The following is a 17,015-nucleotide window of genomic DNA, read 5'->3' as shown; positions in this document are numbered from 1 at the left end:
AGATTTCTGAACGACGAAAATGGCCATGCCAAAAACTCTTGACTGTCAAATGTCAATCGGTCCAACTGTCTATGTCAAATAAGCGCGGTTAAAATTTTGCTCAACGATAATCCGGCTTCTTATATTTTACAAATACAATACACAAATTATCAACCATGAGTCTTTGGGTTGATAAACACAGGCCAAGAGATTTAATGAAACTAGATTTTCATAAAGATCAAGCCACCCGGCTAAAGAGTCTCGTACAGCAGAGTGATTTCCCGCACCTTCTTGTTTACGGGCCTTCTGGCGCCGGTAAAAAGACCAGAATAATGTGTTTACTAAGAGAATTATACGGTTCCGGTGTCGAAAGGTTAAGGCAGGAAACCATGACGTTCACAACCCCTTCGAATAAGAAAATAGAGATCATGACCGTAAGTAGCAATTATCACATTGAAGTTAACCCAACTGATGTAGGGATTTACGACCGCGTAGTTATCATGGATTTGGTAAAAAATGTAGCCCAGACACATCAAATAGATACATCAGGACAGAGAGAATTCAAAGTTGTGATATTGAATGAAGTAGATGATTTGACTAAAGATGCTCAACACGCCTTGCGTCGAACTATGGAGAAGTACGTGGCTACATGTCGACTGATTCTCATCGCTAACTCAATATCTCGTGTCATTCCTGCCATCAGATCCAGATGTTTAACTATCAGAGTGCCCGCACCGACAGAAAATGAAATTGCTTCAGTTCTACAGACAGTTTGTAAGAAAGAATGTTTGAATATACCTTCAGAACTGGCCTTACGTATTGCTAAGACTGCTGACCGCAATTTAAGAAGAGCACTGCTGATGTGTGAAGCTTGTAAAGTACAACAGTACCCATTCACACCTGATCAAAAGATACCTGAACCAGACTGGCAACAATTTATCCGAGAAACTGCTTCAATGATATTGTCTGAACAATCTCCAAAGAAACTGGGTGAAGTGAGACAGAAATTGTATGAATTGATAATACATGGAGTTCCACCGGACATGATATTTGCTGGACTTCTTAAAGAACTTGTTCGTAATTGTGATATGGCTATGAAATGCCAAGTGGCCAGTCATGCTGCTTGTTTTGAACATAGAATGAGATTGGGCAACAAACCTATATTCCACCTTGAAGCATTTGTTGCTAAGTTTATGGCTATTTATAAAAAGTTTGTTGAAGAATCTTTAGGTGATGTCTTTTGATAATGTTAAGGATGCAACTCAATTGTGCCTGTGTTATTTTTTAATAATTGTAATAAAGTTATTTCATGCAATCACTTGATTTTATTTGGATGGGTCAATAAAACAGTAATAATCTATATTATAAAGTAATAATTTATATTATATGTTGTAGTCATAATATTTATAATAATGCCTAATTGGTACTCTTGATGAAAATAACTTGAAGTTGTCGACAATAGCATGCATCACTGCTGCTGTTATTTCATTGGAAAAATGATCTAAGACAGATTGTTTCAATTGCAGAGCTTCATCAATAAGCCTGGCATCTTCAGAATCTGAAACAATAAAAGTTACAAGCTAAATATGTGTTGATGAAAACAGTCAGTGTTTAATTACTTTATATTATTATGTTAGTACTAAAATATATTGGACAATGTTGTATTTTTGCATAATCTTCTTTAATAAATTAACTGTGAACAAAATTGTTATTATTGAACCAAATAACGAAATAGCATTTATTTGAAACTGCTGGTTTTATAACATCATCTAACAGATAAATGTGACAGAATGTATGAAAATACTATTTATCTATATGACCATTTAGACCATTGACCATTTTAGCTTATATTTATTGACAGTTACGGTACTCAAAAAGTACAAATCAATAGACTATTTTATAAGGACTGATGACAGTGCAAGTCAACACGACAAAACCATCTACTAAATTTTACTATTGTAAACCCCTGAACCTTTCGTGTGAAACACTTTTCGCTTATTAAATTACGTATTGGAACGAGATAGCTCGTTTATAACTCACTGACAAATCCAGAATGATAAATGTGAACTTCAAGTAGGGAAAATATTAAGTTTTTTTTTCATAGTACTCCCATTAGTCGCTTAGCACTCTGTAGGGAAGCGGGCGTTTCAGCAAAAATATGTAAGTTTTGAATGATATATGAATGTGATTTTTGGCGACAACAGAACTCGTAAATGGTCGACTGTTTTTTGTCTTTTGATCGTATTACGGTGTTTTATTAAAGTAATCAGTACCTACGTAATGTGTATTTTTAATGGACTATAAATCGAGATACAGAGACCCTTACCACATAAAAACAGGTAGGCTAGCTTACATAGTGGTATTCTTAAGTAGTTTCTATTAACAGAATTATGTCTTCGTGTACTTATCTATCATGGGTATTTGAAGCTTTCTGTTATGAAAAGCAATAAATGAATTGCATTTTCGATAACTTTTGATATCAGTCACCAAACAAAAGACAGGAAACATAAACCGAAAATAAACAGCCAAACCAATTTTGCGTGAACAGATAAATCAAGGCTTACTTGGTTGTAAAAAATACGTCGGTGTTCGCATATTCCTGACAGCAATCCTCTCAGGACCGATTACAATATAATCCTCATTATCGATACCGCGCTGTATGCTCCATGGATATGTAATGTTGCTTTCCGCAGACACTGAAATTTAAAACGTAGTTGTTACGTTACAACTTACCGAAACTGCAAACTGCAGTTATGTTAAGTTTAATTGCACGCGACCGGTGTTTACCTTGGCTTAAAGGATTAATTTGTTTTGTACATACAAAAGTGTTTTAACCACATTTTTTGTTTGTGTCAACATAATAAATGGTGCCCCGGTCGCTTTTAGAACAAACAGTTCTAGTCGTATTTTTGGAAACTTTAAAATTGGGGTGAAAACAGAAGTAGGTAACCTAATTATTGCCCAGTAAGTACATACAACTCTTAAAATAGGTAGGTAAGCGGTGTTTTCAACAATCCACGAAATTGAGGACACAAGCAAAGAGTTATCGGTAAACAAAAATAGATAGAACTAAAAACAGTCTAAGTAGGTATAACTAATTTAAATCAGTTAATACACAATACATTAACAGGTAGGTACTTTATGTATATATTACTTAGATATAATAACAATTAAGTTTACTGACATATATCCATCGTCAAAAAAGTGATATGAGGCTCTCGTCTTCCTGGAATTTCCATACTTAGTTGACCAGTAACATGTAAATCACTGGTAAAGATCACCCCGCTTTTACCACCTTCCAAACTAAACCTGAAAGAAAACAAAAATGTAATTATCAACCAATGCAAAATATAAAATAAATGTTTCTTCTTCAATACTTTGTTTAAAAATAAAAATGGAGTGTTAAAAAGAGGATTTGGAGATGCTGGGATTTGAACCCAGGACTTTCAGCATGCGAAGCAGACACTCTACCACTGAGTTACATCCCCGATAATAAATCTGTTCAAATTTATGATCACTAGATAGTATCAAAATAAGGTTCTTGCTTTAGTTTAGTCATTCGAATGAAATACCCTGCCACTAGCTATGTGAATAATGAGTCATAATCATAATGCATAATAGTAGGTTGATTACTATCTGCATCTACTTAAGCATTGGGAAATATAAATAGACAGGTACACAGGCAGAGTTGTGTTTAACGGGGGCACTTCATTAATTTTAATTATGTGCCATTATACTTTTTAACTAGCAAAAGACGGAAAATGTAGGTCATATTTACGGTGATTTTAACATGCCAAACAAAAGTAATCCTTCAAAGATTCGTATCACAAAGTTGGCTTAAGCCCGTATGGGCATACATCAAACAATGCCAAACAAAACTGCTTAACTTCTATAATAATAGTATTCCATAAGATTAAAGAACACAAATCTCCTTTACACCCAACATTAAAGTAAATTCTGAATGAATAATGAATAAAACCTCCTTTCGACGAGTTTGGTCCACCTGGCGCCGGTCACGTTGACCCTTCTCAGTAAAAATGACATTTGCTGTTCGGGTAACGCCAGTGTTACGCTGTTTATTATCGCTGGGTCGACTGGCTTCATGCCGAAGTGGCCTGAGTCCATTAGAAAAAAGAATGTCCTAATGCCTCGCCGTAGACACTCGATGTTGTCTGCTCTGCATGTCGGAAATGGTAGAGGTGGCACTAAAAATAATAAATAAATTCAGCTTAATTTGGTAACTTACTGCAGAGCACTGTAGGCTACATTAATAATGTAGGTATCTAATTAATTCTTATCGATTTCGCACTTTTACCCTAATCACGAAGTGTATTCCCACAAAAAAATAAAAATATTTAGCTCTATCACCTAATTGAATTGTATTTTCTCAGAAACAATGCTTTCAGGAAACAAATAAATAAGTAGGTCACTTAATAATAAGAAGCCATTCAATAAAACCAAACGATTCAATAAATTATATCGAACCATTGAACTCCAATAGCCAACATCGGTAGATATTCACTAAATATAAACTTATAAGGCTTTAGCTGTCATCCCTCGTCTCCATATTTATAGATCGAAACCAACGCTCCAATTGAAATGGTTTCATCTGAAGGTCGACGTTCTACTGAACAACCATTTTAGAGGTGATTTATTGTCACAATTTAACCTAAGTATATATTCCTAAAACAGCAATATTATTACTTAGAATGAGTCTAGCGTAAATAACGTGAGATGATAACTGTGCTATACAAACCATTATTCGTTTCCTGAACTTTGCTAGTGCGCTTAGTGTGGTTATGCACTCAGGCACTAGATTTAATTTTATTGGCAATATTGGTAAGTACCTAAACAAGTAGTTATTATGGAGTTGTAGTGGATCACGACATTTTCAAAGTAAAGATCTATCCCACAGCCCCGTTGAGTAGTCCCTGACTACTGGGATAGACTTAAAATAAGTAGGTAGTTATAAGCCGTATCGTTAGACGTTCTAACAACCTTTAACAAACTCTTTTCATTTAGTTAGCCTGCAGATAACGCCCACCTAAAGTTTACCCAACTAGAAAATAATACTATATTAATGAAGCCGAGGACAATAAATAATGTAGGTACGGTCAGCCAAAGGCTTTGTGAGGCCTACACCTACAGAATCTATTTTTGCTGTAAACATGAGGAACACACGGTTTTGTACGATTAAGAGATATTGCGAATTTTCGTCTCTCGTTGATACAGAATGCATGAGATTCTTTGAATGTCTGATAAAATACGGCATGTGATGCCAACAAAGGCCGTTCGTGTCAAAGTGAAGTGGAATTCTTATTCGTATACATAATTTATTTCGCGTGTGTTTAGTTAAAGATTGAAATGTATGCCTTCGTGTAGTGATTTCTTCTGAATCGTTTATTCTGCTTTGCTATCGTGATTTCTTACTTACATTCATGAGTTTAATTGAGTGGTGCTGTTTCGTAACACGAAAAACTAGGACTGATCTAAGTACTTTTCTTATGTAGGTGGTTAAGTAGAATAGATCTACAAACATATCCCGCTGATCAATGATAGATGGTAATAGATAATAGGTATGTACACAATTAATAGTGATATCACTTTGGAGATATTTCAAGCTGTAAGTACTTACCTAAGTACCAGCTGTACCGTTAGGAAACGAAGTGGGCAAGGAAGTTCTTACAGAAAAAACTAAAAAAAAAACCAGTTAACAGCTGCTCGTAGGTAGGTACCTACCTACCTCCTGTAAAATATTAATGTTGCTTAAGGTTATGTAATTGAAGCGAATCTCTGTTTTTTATTATATTAACAATAATAATAACTGTATTCTAGTTATATTGCAGAGATAACAAAAAAGTAATTCTATTTTTATGATCGAGTGAACAAAATCATACATCCTAAAATAGGCGGCAGATTAGTTTAAGGTCGTAAAATTTTATTGACATCATTTCATCGGATTGAACAGTTGATTATCACAGCCATAAAAGAAATTACTCATACTGGCTTCTATCATAGCTGTATTGTTTTTTGTTTAGGTACCTACTTATGAAAAAAATTGCGGGATCGACCGTTGAACTCATTAAAATACGGTAGAGTTTACCTACCCAAAAATTTCTACGGTTTCGTTAATTAAGTAGACAGTATTTAGGTTATTTTATTTCGTATTGTTACATACTTATATGACTGCTTGTTGTGTCTTTTTTAACGCAGCGGAAAGAAAAAAAAAATTGAGCTTGTACCAAACGGGGTACACTTAAGTTTTTTTGTTTCATGCAGATGTCTGTAAATGTGGATAATTATGGAAATAGAACAACTTAAGTGCATAAAGCTAATTACAATACTTGGTTATTGTGGCTAAAAAACTTCAAAATACGCTTGTGGGTATAATTGAATGCATTATTATTTATCTTGTTTCACTGAATTTCGATTTTAGGTATCATCAACATTAAATGTCGGCTGTCTAGGCAGATAATATTCGGACACCTCGTGATAAAGCTGAGTTTATAATTCGGCTGCGGCATATGCATAATAACATACAAAGTCTTTGTGTATGTAAATATTGGTACTTACTTGAGTTGGCGAAACCCTTTTTTGCAATTTTTTCTTTTGCCTAAACAATGTGCATATTTCACGTTGACCCTTTTAAAGGGGACAGAATATTAGATTTTTTACATTTTCACATACCCACCTATTTTTTAGGTACCTTTCAACAAAGTTTACAAAAGGTTGTAGAAAAGGTCAAAGTCGGTATTGGATGTAGAAAATAAATGCGGGTCCATAAAATTTTGTGGTTCTATCGCCACCTGCTTAAAATGTTAGTTCGATTTCGTTTAACACAAAGGCGGAGCAATAATATTCTGAAAAAAGTATTTATGCTTTCGCTTGTACTTATCATACCAAAGCACTTTAACTTTTAAGGCGTAAGTAATTCCTTGGATTCAGAAAAAGTATCGAACTAAAGAAACAATTGTAACAAAATTCAGACATAAGGAATTCCTCTACGATTGTATAGTTTTACAACGAAGTACGCTTTGGTAATTAAAATTCAAGGTAGCTTATTAAACAAGTCGAATATTACTTTTTGCATTTAAAGAGTGTAATGTGCCTGTAATAAAAAAAAAACTTGCCCTATAGTACAACACGATGCCTTGCACGACCGGTAATCGAAATAGAACGTTGATCTTCCTGGGGCAATAACTGGTTCACTGTGATATCAAGGCTGAAGGCCTTGATATCACAGTGACTTGTCACAGTGCCTTGATATCACACTTTTACTTAGTAAATATCAATTTTATTGTGATCGTCAGTTTTTGGAATTCCTGTTTACTCAAAGATTTTTTGACTTCCTTTTTAAATCAAGAATATACGCGTTACAAACGTTAGGTACTTTCAACTGTCATTAACAGTAACCATTCTCTTTTTTCTACTTTACGTGGTATGAGGCTAAGTAATTCCTACTTATTGCTCAAATTAAAAGGTAAGTTAAAACCTAAGACATATATTTACTTACTAGTTTTTATAATAAAAATATTTACATTATTTTCTCATTTTACTACCGGTGTATTTAGGCTTCCGAAACTTTTAATTGAAACTAGGTATTAAGTTAGTAATACTCCGTAGACTCCAGTAATGGTGGACTGCTTCTAGCTCTAATCTTCAATCATAAGTTAACCTCAACATCTTGGCATACTGCCTAGATGTCAACGTCGTTGTAATTTGACGAATTGCCAAATAAATCAAAATTATACAGCTGGGAGTTGTCAACTATTAACTAACTGAGAATTTATGGCCTGCTAACTTTAATTAGCTTTAAAATGCTCCAAGATATTTAATTTTATGCTAGGGTTTGTTAAGCATACGGGTGCCATATTCGTTACTATGACCCATTCGGTGTAAATGGTCTCATTTTACAAGTGCTTTATAGCTGATTAGTCATGTTTTCGGAAGCGAAATTCATATTAAATCAGTTGGTTTAGAAATTTGCAGACTGCAAGTTGCAATAAAAAAAACAGCCTGAAGCTGAACCGGGTGAACATGTTTGTCTCTCTCTAAGGTGACACATTCTTAAAAGAACTTTGGCTGCCTTTCGACCTGGTCTTCGACCAAATATCCGAGTAGAATTCTAACCTAGTTTTAACAACAATATAATGAATACAGTCAAATACCTTTTTCAGTATCGTTTTTCGTATGTAGTTGATATTAACATAAATTCCTTATTACAAGATGGAGAAAGAATAAATTTGTGTGAATTGAGACAAACAATTATTTAGGTCAAGATACCTAAGTGCCTACTAGCGTTTCAGCATAAAGACGTTTATTTAAATGAATGCTGCTATACTCCCAAGCAGTTTAAATGATATTAAAATGTTTATTGTTTGAAATATTAGACTTCAGAATGCTCGTAATTGTAGACTGAAAGCTCTTTATTAAAATTGTTTCTTCCGTTGAAGAATACTGGTAGGTACTTGTAGAGTAATAGCGTAGTATCTATTATGTTCTATAAATATTTCATTATAAAGGAATATAATATTACCTACGGGTGTATAGAAATGAGAAGACCTTGTCACATGTCAAACCCTCATCGAGTAATCGGAGAATATTGGGTAATAGATATTTGCACATGGCTTCTAATTACGTACTCATTATACCTACACGTAACGGTATAATTAATTAAACTGTACTAAATATAAGGAACTCGCATGTCAACATAATATTTTGACGGAAGTGTTAAGGCTAACAATTTAATCTTATGATCTTTAGTATAATTACCAACGTTTTTGCAAATAAATAATTTGAAAGGGTTGTGTTTGGTTTCCGTGTGGCATTATTTTTATGTCAGACTAGCTGACCCGCGCAACTTCGCTTGCGTCACATTAGAGAATGTGTCAAAATTTTCCTCGTTTTGGTAGCATGTTTCGTTGCTACTCCGCTCCTAATGACCATAGCGTGATGTTATATAGCCTATAGCCTTCCTCGATAAATGGGCTATCTGACACCGAAAGAATTTTTCAAATCGGACCAGTAGTTCCTGAGATTAGCGCGTTCAAACAAACAAACAAACAAACAAACCAACAAACAAACAAACTCTTCAGCTTTATTATATTAGTATAGATAAAATTAAATTAAATACGTTTTAAAATCTTAATCCACTCACTAGTCTCTTTACTTATATCCTTAAATTCAAAGGTGTCTACTTGAAGCTATATTTAAAACTTATTAGTCGTATTTGAGTAGGCCGGAACCATATCTGATCGACTTTAAAAATAGGCAGATTCCAAAGTAAATTTTCTTCATAAAATTGTTAGGTAACTTTTCAATGCTGTAATAGTCTAAACCGGAAAACTGGACAAAGAAAGAGATACTTACTCATCATTTTCTGGCTCTTAGTAGCAACAAACTGGCCAGTACACAGCATTGCGCTTCCGAATGTTAAAAGGAAACAAAAGGCGAACTTCACACACGGGAACACCATCTTGCCACCACTAATAAACTTGAAGAAAACCAACTTGTCCGACTGTTGTACGTTATATACCGCAATTTATTTTCTTTAAAACAAAAAACCGGATTTCGGACAATGCCCGGAGTAGAATTAAAGTTTCGTGAACATTGTTTTGTCTCGTGCGTGCCATTCATAAGTTTTGGAAGTAGATTGTAGTTTTGTGGCAGTTGTCCTTTTATTTAGTAAAAGATACTGAGATAAATAACTTAATAATATAAATGAAAAGCTTCTGCATTTTCGATTGTTGCTTGTTTTTTATGATACGAGTATCATACATGGGGTATTGGGTAAATACTTACATAACAATTAGATAATATTACTTTTAATTTCTGATTTGATACTTGGATTGTTATTAAGTAAACGGTTTATGATATTATCTGAGGATTTTAAACGGGGATGTAGTTAAAATAGGATATTAGGATATGATATTTAATAAGTCACATTGGCATGATCATTCCATTTCGCTGATACAGTGTACATTAAAATTTATTTGTCAATGACGCCAAAAGGCATATCGTTTACCGTTATTGCTTACATTGAGTGTCGCACCTATTTCAGAACATAATGTAAATGAGTCATTATCCGCCCAATGGTTTAGGACTGACTGAGTTGTGATGATAAGGACGATAAACTGCCTCCGCAAACGCCTTTTGTACTCCGATACCTTTTGGCATTAGGTTGATATGCAAATATCTCGAAATATAAACAAACACCTTTTATTCGTAATTGGTTTCGTCCGAAATTCGAACGGTCTTTTTGAAATAATGCTTGAACTAAATGTTTAATGCAGCGTTTTATCACATTTATGTGAACATTAAATTGAATTGTTGTTTGCTCTTGTCTTGAAGGTAAAATACGGGAATCTACGAGAATATTGGTCTCGTATCGAGATCGAATTCCAGGTATTACAAGATATCTAGAACTAGGAACGTATCACATATGCGGTCATTCATCTGGACATGTGATTCGGAAATTGCTCGGAATTTGTGACAAAAACATGCTCGCTTGAAAGGAATCCGACTAAAAACCTATTGACTAGTTGCAGGAGAGCTTGAAAGGGCTTTTCATACCTATGTCTCAAATTCGTGCTTTTTAATTATGATGGTCTTTTTTGGTGCTTTATATTTGTTAATTGAGCTTCCCTTTACGCAACTTAACCGTTGATGTTTACCATTTGGTCCTTTTAGCACCTTGGCCGATAACCTCATTACATACTTTTACCCTGAGGGACATGTCAAATATGGCAGTTTTACCCCGTACCCTCCGCAAACGAGATGAAATTTGGTAAAACTTCAGTTCACTTTTATGATGGTGTCCATTAAGGGAAAATTGTAAAGGGAAATTACTAAAGACTTCCTGTTTACTCCATTTTCGTTTTTAGTTTAAAATATTATCAGATACGTTTATTTACTGCATTTAAAAGTAGTACAGTTTTAGTACCCAAGTGATATGTGAGTAAAAACCTTTCTTGTGTAATACTATTATAATGTTATGAGAGCTTAGTCGCTCGCAGAGACCAAATTAACCTACTTCTCTCAGTCAACACTCATTACTTCAGTGCTTATACGGGACATTAACCTAAAGTGCCCTGTTCCTAAATAAAAATCTTTATTTTTATCAAGGTGACAGTAAAATGTACGCATTTAATTCGTAGAATAGCAGTTTTTGTGATAAGCTTGAAATTATATATCGTAACTTCACGACAGAGTTAGGAGTAGGTTGGTAAGTTGTTACAATAAAAGTTAAGTTAGGTCCTACAATGTAAAGCTTTGTCAACTACCGTGTACAATTCTAAACTTCGGTCTACTACATTGCTACTAAGCACGCTTCCGTTGTTTGACTTTTGTTTTGTAGTTTAGTAGATACCCCACTTACTTTCGTGTGTGTTGGCATGACGTAACTTTTGTTCGAGTGGCGAGTGTATAGACCTAAAAATTCTACCTAGAATCTGAAATAAAGACCATTTCTAAAGCTATTAAATGAAGCTTAAAAAATGATTAGGGTTTTATGATGATCCTTCGAAAGTTGTAACTACGCATCGAGCACCGTTTTTATTTCCAATGTAAACGTCAATAAAACCGTTGGACCATAGTCTTTGTTCTTTTACTGAGGGCACGTTGCAAAAAAGTCGAATTTTACTATTTCCCTTATCCTTAATTAGGTTTGAGGCGGGTTGATAAATGATCTGTGCAAATTTAATGATCCCCCTTTATGAAAAACTCTGAGAGATGAACAGACAATAGGATTTCTTTGTTCATTGGGTAACGCATCTACGTAAAACATCGTGCCGCGTATTTATAGAATGTATTTAGGCCGGCGAAATCTTCTTATTTGTAATAATATATGTATATTCTATATGTCCCCTCTAAACAGCTTATCATACTTATTTTTAAGGAAAACGAAATCTTTAGTAGATTCCAACTTTCTTCTATAAACAAAATCCAATATTCATACTACTTTTACCACAGTGGAGGAAAAAGTAATACATTTATTGCTTTTTGAGGATAAGGAAACGAAATATATAAAACGACAAAGAGTTTAATGACCATGGAAAAGTGAAGGTCGAAAGGCACTGACAAAATAAAAACTATTCGTGCGGTTGGCTTGACTGCATTTACTTGAAATAATGTTAGTACGTCATGTGCTTTTGAATTTAATCGTAATCGTAGAAATACTTATTTATTTTTAGAAATAGGTGTACCTAAGTACAACACTTGCAGCACGGCTATCGAAAGTTATATATTTAAAATGTACTGTAAAAGTAGTTCCCACCTGCTGGAAACGCTAATCCGGTTTTCGTACAAAATTTCTCGATAGTTAGCCGGCTGTGGCTAGTCGATATTGCAAGAGAATTACGCTTTTGTATGACGTTTTTGAACAATCATCATAATTTTGTGTTTGTTAAGTATAAGTTAAGTTAAGATCGGACCACATGGATCAAATTTTCTCATCTAACCAGCTTCTTTTGCTGTGTAAGCATATACAGATTACTTATCCGCCGGAGATAGAAATAATGGTTTTGCTACACTGCCCGAAACAGATTGCTTATAAGTCTCTGCACTTAAATAATTTGATTAAATAGTAAACCTAATAAAATTATACATATATGTCCACGTGAGTATCACGCAAAATTCACGGTAGGTACAGATTTTGAAAAACTCATGATAAAAGCAATATTATTGCGACTTGTTTAATTAAAATCGCTTGCGAAGAAACGGAGATAAATATTTAATGCAAGGGTTAATATCTAATGAAAGTGAGTTAATTAGTACATATTATATTCATTATAATATAGTTAAGTATAAGTTAAACGATGCAGGAAATCATCGTTATGGAACCGTGCACAAATATTTTTGTTTAATACATTTCTTGAGGGCATGCAAAGTCCCCAACCCGCACTCTGAGGAGACCCTTGCCCAGCAGTGGGACAGTGAGGGTTAAAACAGATTTATGCGACTAAAAGCCAAAACGCAATCTTAAATCATAACATGAATGAAGTTTAAAATCGAGGTTGACGTTTATTTGCATGTTATGTAAAATTCGTGAATCAGAACGACACATTATTATGCATGGCACACATCCGGGGAAAATAAGGACATCTGGCAACATTAGTGAACGGATGCTCCCACTATTTTGCACTCGTTATTTCATTGGATAGTAATGTTTCGAAAATCTGCGTTTGGTATAAATATTTGTGATAAATGACGAATGCTGCTTCTGCGTATAGATTATGTAATTCTTTTCATTTATATGCATGTTTTTTGTGTGACATCAAGCACTGCCAAATTGTATCACATGCTAACAATTTTGAATATGTGTCTTAGGCACAATTTATTACCAATGTTACGAATAAATAACAAAAATGGTTGATCAATATAAAAAAAAGCCTTTTTTCTGAAGAGGTAGGCAGAAACCATAGAAACCCATATGCTCCAATCCGCACAAAATATCCTTCCTAAAAACGTAATAGTTTTAAAAAATCTGTTTATTCAGTTACAATCTTACATTAAATTATTCCGTCGTACAATTTCGTGCGTTTACAAAAAGTCGTAATAAAGTTTCATAACAGTACAAATACGTTTCAAGCAAGCAATGGACAATTTGTTGATAATAAAATTTACGAGCTCGGTCAATTTGCTGTAATTGTCTTTTTATATCTGTACCTGTAAATCGAGTTCAAAGTATAACCTTATTGTTAACAATAGCTTCTGCCCGCGACATCATCCGCGTGAAAAGATTTCCCGGGATGAAAAGTATCTAATGAGTAAGCACAGATTATAAACTATCTATGTACAAAATTTCATCGAAATACGAACAATAGTTTTTCAGTAAAAGAGTAACAAACATACATACATCCAGTCCCACAAACTTTCGCATTTTATTTACTTTTAATTACTAGTAAGACTAGAATGACTGGTAGGACAAGCGACCGGTTGCTGATTACAATAAGTTGCAAGAAAAAAATGTTAGGTATTGATTGTTACTTACTTTGTTTCTTTTCTTACGATAAGTTAAAGGATATACCAGTATTATTATAGTAGTAAATTGTTTTTTGCTACTTCTTTTACGGAATAATGAGTCATACACAAATAAAAGTTTTTATATTGTACGTTTTATTATGATCAGAAAGCTTATTCAATATACTGTGTAAGATAACCCTTTACCAAAAGTAAAGTTTACACAAAATATTGTTATAAATTGATTGATATATAAATCGTTAAGTCATGCTACCTTGTATTAGTACGAAAAAGATAAGTATTAATAAGACATTTTGTTTTTAGCGATGCGATTGACATAATGGCAGGATTTTTAAAATTGTATCTTCAATTCTTTACATGTTATTCGGACCGATGATAGTCTTTAAACAAATATTTTCCTTCGTGTTAATAATTTAATTGATTTAAACGTTTAAGTCACAAAAATAATTTCCGAATGGAAATTGTTAATTTTAAAAGGTCTGTATTACAAACTAATTAATTTGCGGAATAATAATTTTAACAATTAAAACAAATTTTAACATTCTCTCAACATTTTTTAAGTTCAAGTTCATGGGGGTTTACCCTGCAATTATATTTGCAACCGGTTGCAGAACAATTATGAATGCTGACAATAATCGGTTGCTATTTTCTTTGTAAAGTTCATGCATAATGATATACTTAGTCATTCATAAATTTATTATTGTGACCTATAGTGAAAGGGAAATTCCCGATGCTAGTGACCAGGAACTGTAGTTAATACCTTTTATAAGATAAATCAGACACATTGGTACCTATTTGTTTCTCAATATATCGCTACTTCGGGGAAGAAAGGGCGTAAAAGCCACTTTTGGCCAAAATGAGTTAATAATGCCACTTTGTTTAGTTTTCGACGCTCTATCGATCTGTATATTTAAAATTTCAATATTCCAAAAAAAATGGCTTTTACCCCCATGATTTCTTTCTCACCAAAACCATTTTTATTAAAAAAATTGACGTATATGACATTATTTAATTATTTCAAATTAATAAGGGCGTATCACCATAGTATGAAAGAATATTTGGTCGTAAATACAATATTTATTACGTATAAATTAACTAAAATTGATAAAATAATATAAAATAATGGTATGTTTGTAATGTATTCTACTAGGTAGGTATTGGTGTATTAAATAAATAAATTTAGTTAAGATGCAAATCAGTTTTATTCATTCATAAATCAAAATAAATTGACAATAATTAGTAATCTTCTTTTTTTTCTATTTCCTTTTCTGTTTTTTTTTTCGTTTTGTTATAATTGTTAATTGTTATAAGTGGTGCAGTCATTACGACATTTTCACTGTCTAAAGATGGTTTATACGACACGATGTATGTTATCATTATAGATATTTGTGGATTCACGTCCTATAGTACGTATTTATAGACGGTGTAAAAGCCATTTTTATTAAAATTTTGGGTCGTAAATCCATCCTATCTTCTAAACCATAAGGTCTACTTAAAATTAAGCTTCTTGATATTAAAGAGCACTTAAATGCAAGTAAATATCACCAATTCATTCGAATTTAACTCTATTGGAAAAAAAGTTATTTTCCAAAATTTCAAAAAAAAATCGTTTTTTCGCTCCCCTGTAAAGTTGCTATTTTGGCTTTTACGCCCTTTCTTCCCCGAAGTAGCGATATTCGGTTAATAAAATTCATAAGAAGTCTGCACATGCGACGCGGTCGGTAATGTATACGACTGCCGATCCTAAGGTCTAGAGTTGGATTTCCAGATCGGGTTTTATTTACATTAGATTATTCTCTACAGTAGCCAGGAAGCACGTGCTCAGCAGGTACATTGCGAAAGCTGTTGCTGTTGCTGTTACTCTCTATGACATGGGATTAACCATGTATGTACATATTATTATATGGCTAAACATATGGGTCATACGCCTTTGCATATAACAGACGATGTGTAACAAAATATATGTAAGGATGAAGGAGTTAAAAATTCTAATATAAATCAATCTAAATTTATAGACCTTTAATTTAGTCAAATTATGCCTATATTTCATTAGAAAACGTTACCTCATCAACTTAACTAAAATGTGTTTAAATCAAGATTTCGGAGAATTTAAAACAGTCGTTCATTACGCAATAGGGTTGTTCAAAGTTTGTTGACTCAAAGGATTTTATCATGAGGTAAGAATGATTGCGCACTCAAAGGGTTTAGTCACAAACAACTTTAAAACATAATCGTACATGTAATATGTCCTCACTTGATAAGACGGGACTAATGAGTGAATAAATTTTATTGCCACAACAGTTTAGCGTGTACCTTTTTATTTATGAGTTTTTGGAAAGGATAATAAAATGCGCATTCTCGTGACGATGGCCGATAAATAAGGTGTTTTTGTCAACACTGAGTCAATGTTTGTCGAGAACTTTGCATTTGTTAAGATTTTGAAGTGATTTATGAGAATGACGATTTATTTTTACATTAATTGTACAAAAGTTTATTTGTTGAATGTAAAATATAAGTTATTTGATAATAATATATATTCCTCTGTCGTTCATAGCAAAGTTAGTGGCGTCAATCGATCTGTGACCAATCAGTGGGTTAAGAAACCTTGCCGCTTGTATGTGGTGCTTGCGCTGTACGTTAAAACTCAGTCCCGATTTTTGTTACTTAAGTTAGCAGCCTTTAACTGATGTTGAAGGCCTTTCTGGCGGCTTGAACTAATTTGACAGGATCAGGTTTAGGTTAACCGATAGCCATGATTTGTCTTTGAAAAAACTTTTCATAAGGAATTGCAAATACCATAAACGAGAAATGAATTTTCTTTCGTAGATAACTAATAAACACAGTAAATATATGATTATTAAAATTACTATTTCTTGTACCCTTCCAATAGAGACTATTTCTATCAAGACGGACTAAATCAATAAGGACTATTTGTTTTAGCAGGACGCCTAGTAAATACCCTGACCACCGCAATGTGACCTAGTGCTTCATTGTGTATCTAAAGAATAGACTAAGTAATCAAATCCACGTGGAACATCTAAGACAATTGTTCTAGA

General features: G+C 33.4%; 2 protein-coding genes and 1 non-coding gene across 3 annotated transcripts; 1 reads left to right on the top strand and 2 right to left on the bottom strand.

The window, feature by feature from the left end:
* Nucleotides 1-62: 62 nt before the first annotated feature.
* RfC38 (replication factor C subunit RfC38) lies at nt 63-1,294 on the top strand. Its single transcript, XM_076119462.1, has one exon. The coding sequence runs from the start codon at nt 156-158 to the stop codon at nt 1,221-1,223; it is 1,068 nt and encodes a 355-aa protein (XP_075975577.1). The 5' UTR covers nt 63-155; the 3' UTR covers nt 1,224-1,294.
* LOC142976197 (uncharacterized) lies at nt 1,245-9,459 on the bottom strand. Its single transcript, XM_076119463.1, has 5 exons — nt 9,349-9,459; nt 3,959-4,184; nt 3,164-3,288; nt 2,544-2,675; nt 1,245-1,537 (listed from the first exon to the last, which is right to left on the bottom strand). The coding sequence occupies exons 1-5, from the start codon at nt 9,452-9,454 to the stop codon at nt 1,362-1,364; spliced, it is 765 nt and encodes a 254-aa protein (XP_075975578.1). The 5' UTR covers nt 9,455-9,459; the 3' UTR covers nt 1,245-1,361.
* Nucleotides 3,396-3,467, bottom strand: TRNAA-CGC (transfer RNA alanine (anticodon CGC)). The gene has a single exon. It is a non-coding gene; the product is annotated as a tRNA-Ala (tRNA).
* Nucleotides 9,460-17,015: the final 7,556 nt, after the last annotated feature.

The sequence above is a fragment of the Anticarsia gemmatalis genome, chromosome 10 (assembly GCF_050436995.1).
Source record: "Anticarsia gemmatalis isolate Benzon Research Colony breed Stoneville strain chromosome 10, ilAntGemm2 primary, whole genome shotgun sequence".
Lineage (NCBI taxonomy): Eukaryota > Metazoa > Arthropoda > Insecta > Lepidoptera > Erebidae > Anticarsia > Anticarsia gemmatalis.
This window is presented reverse-complemented; position numbering and strand designations above follow the sequence as displayed.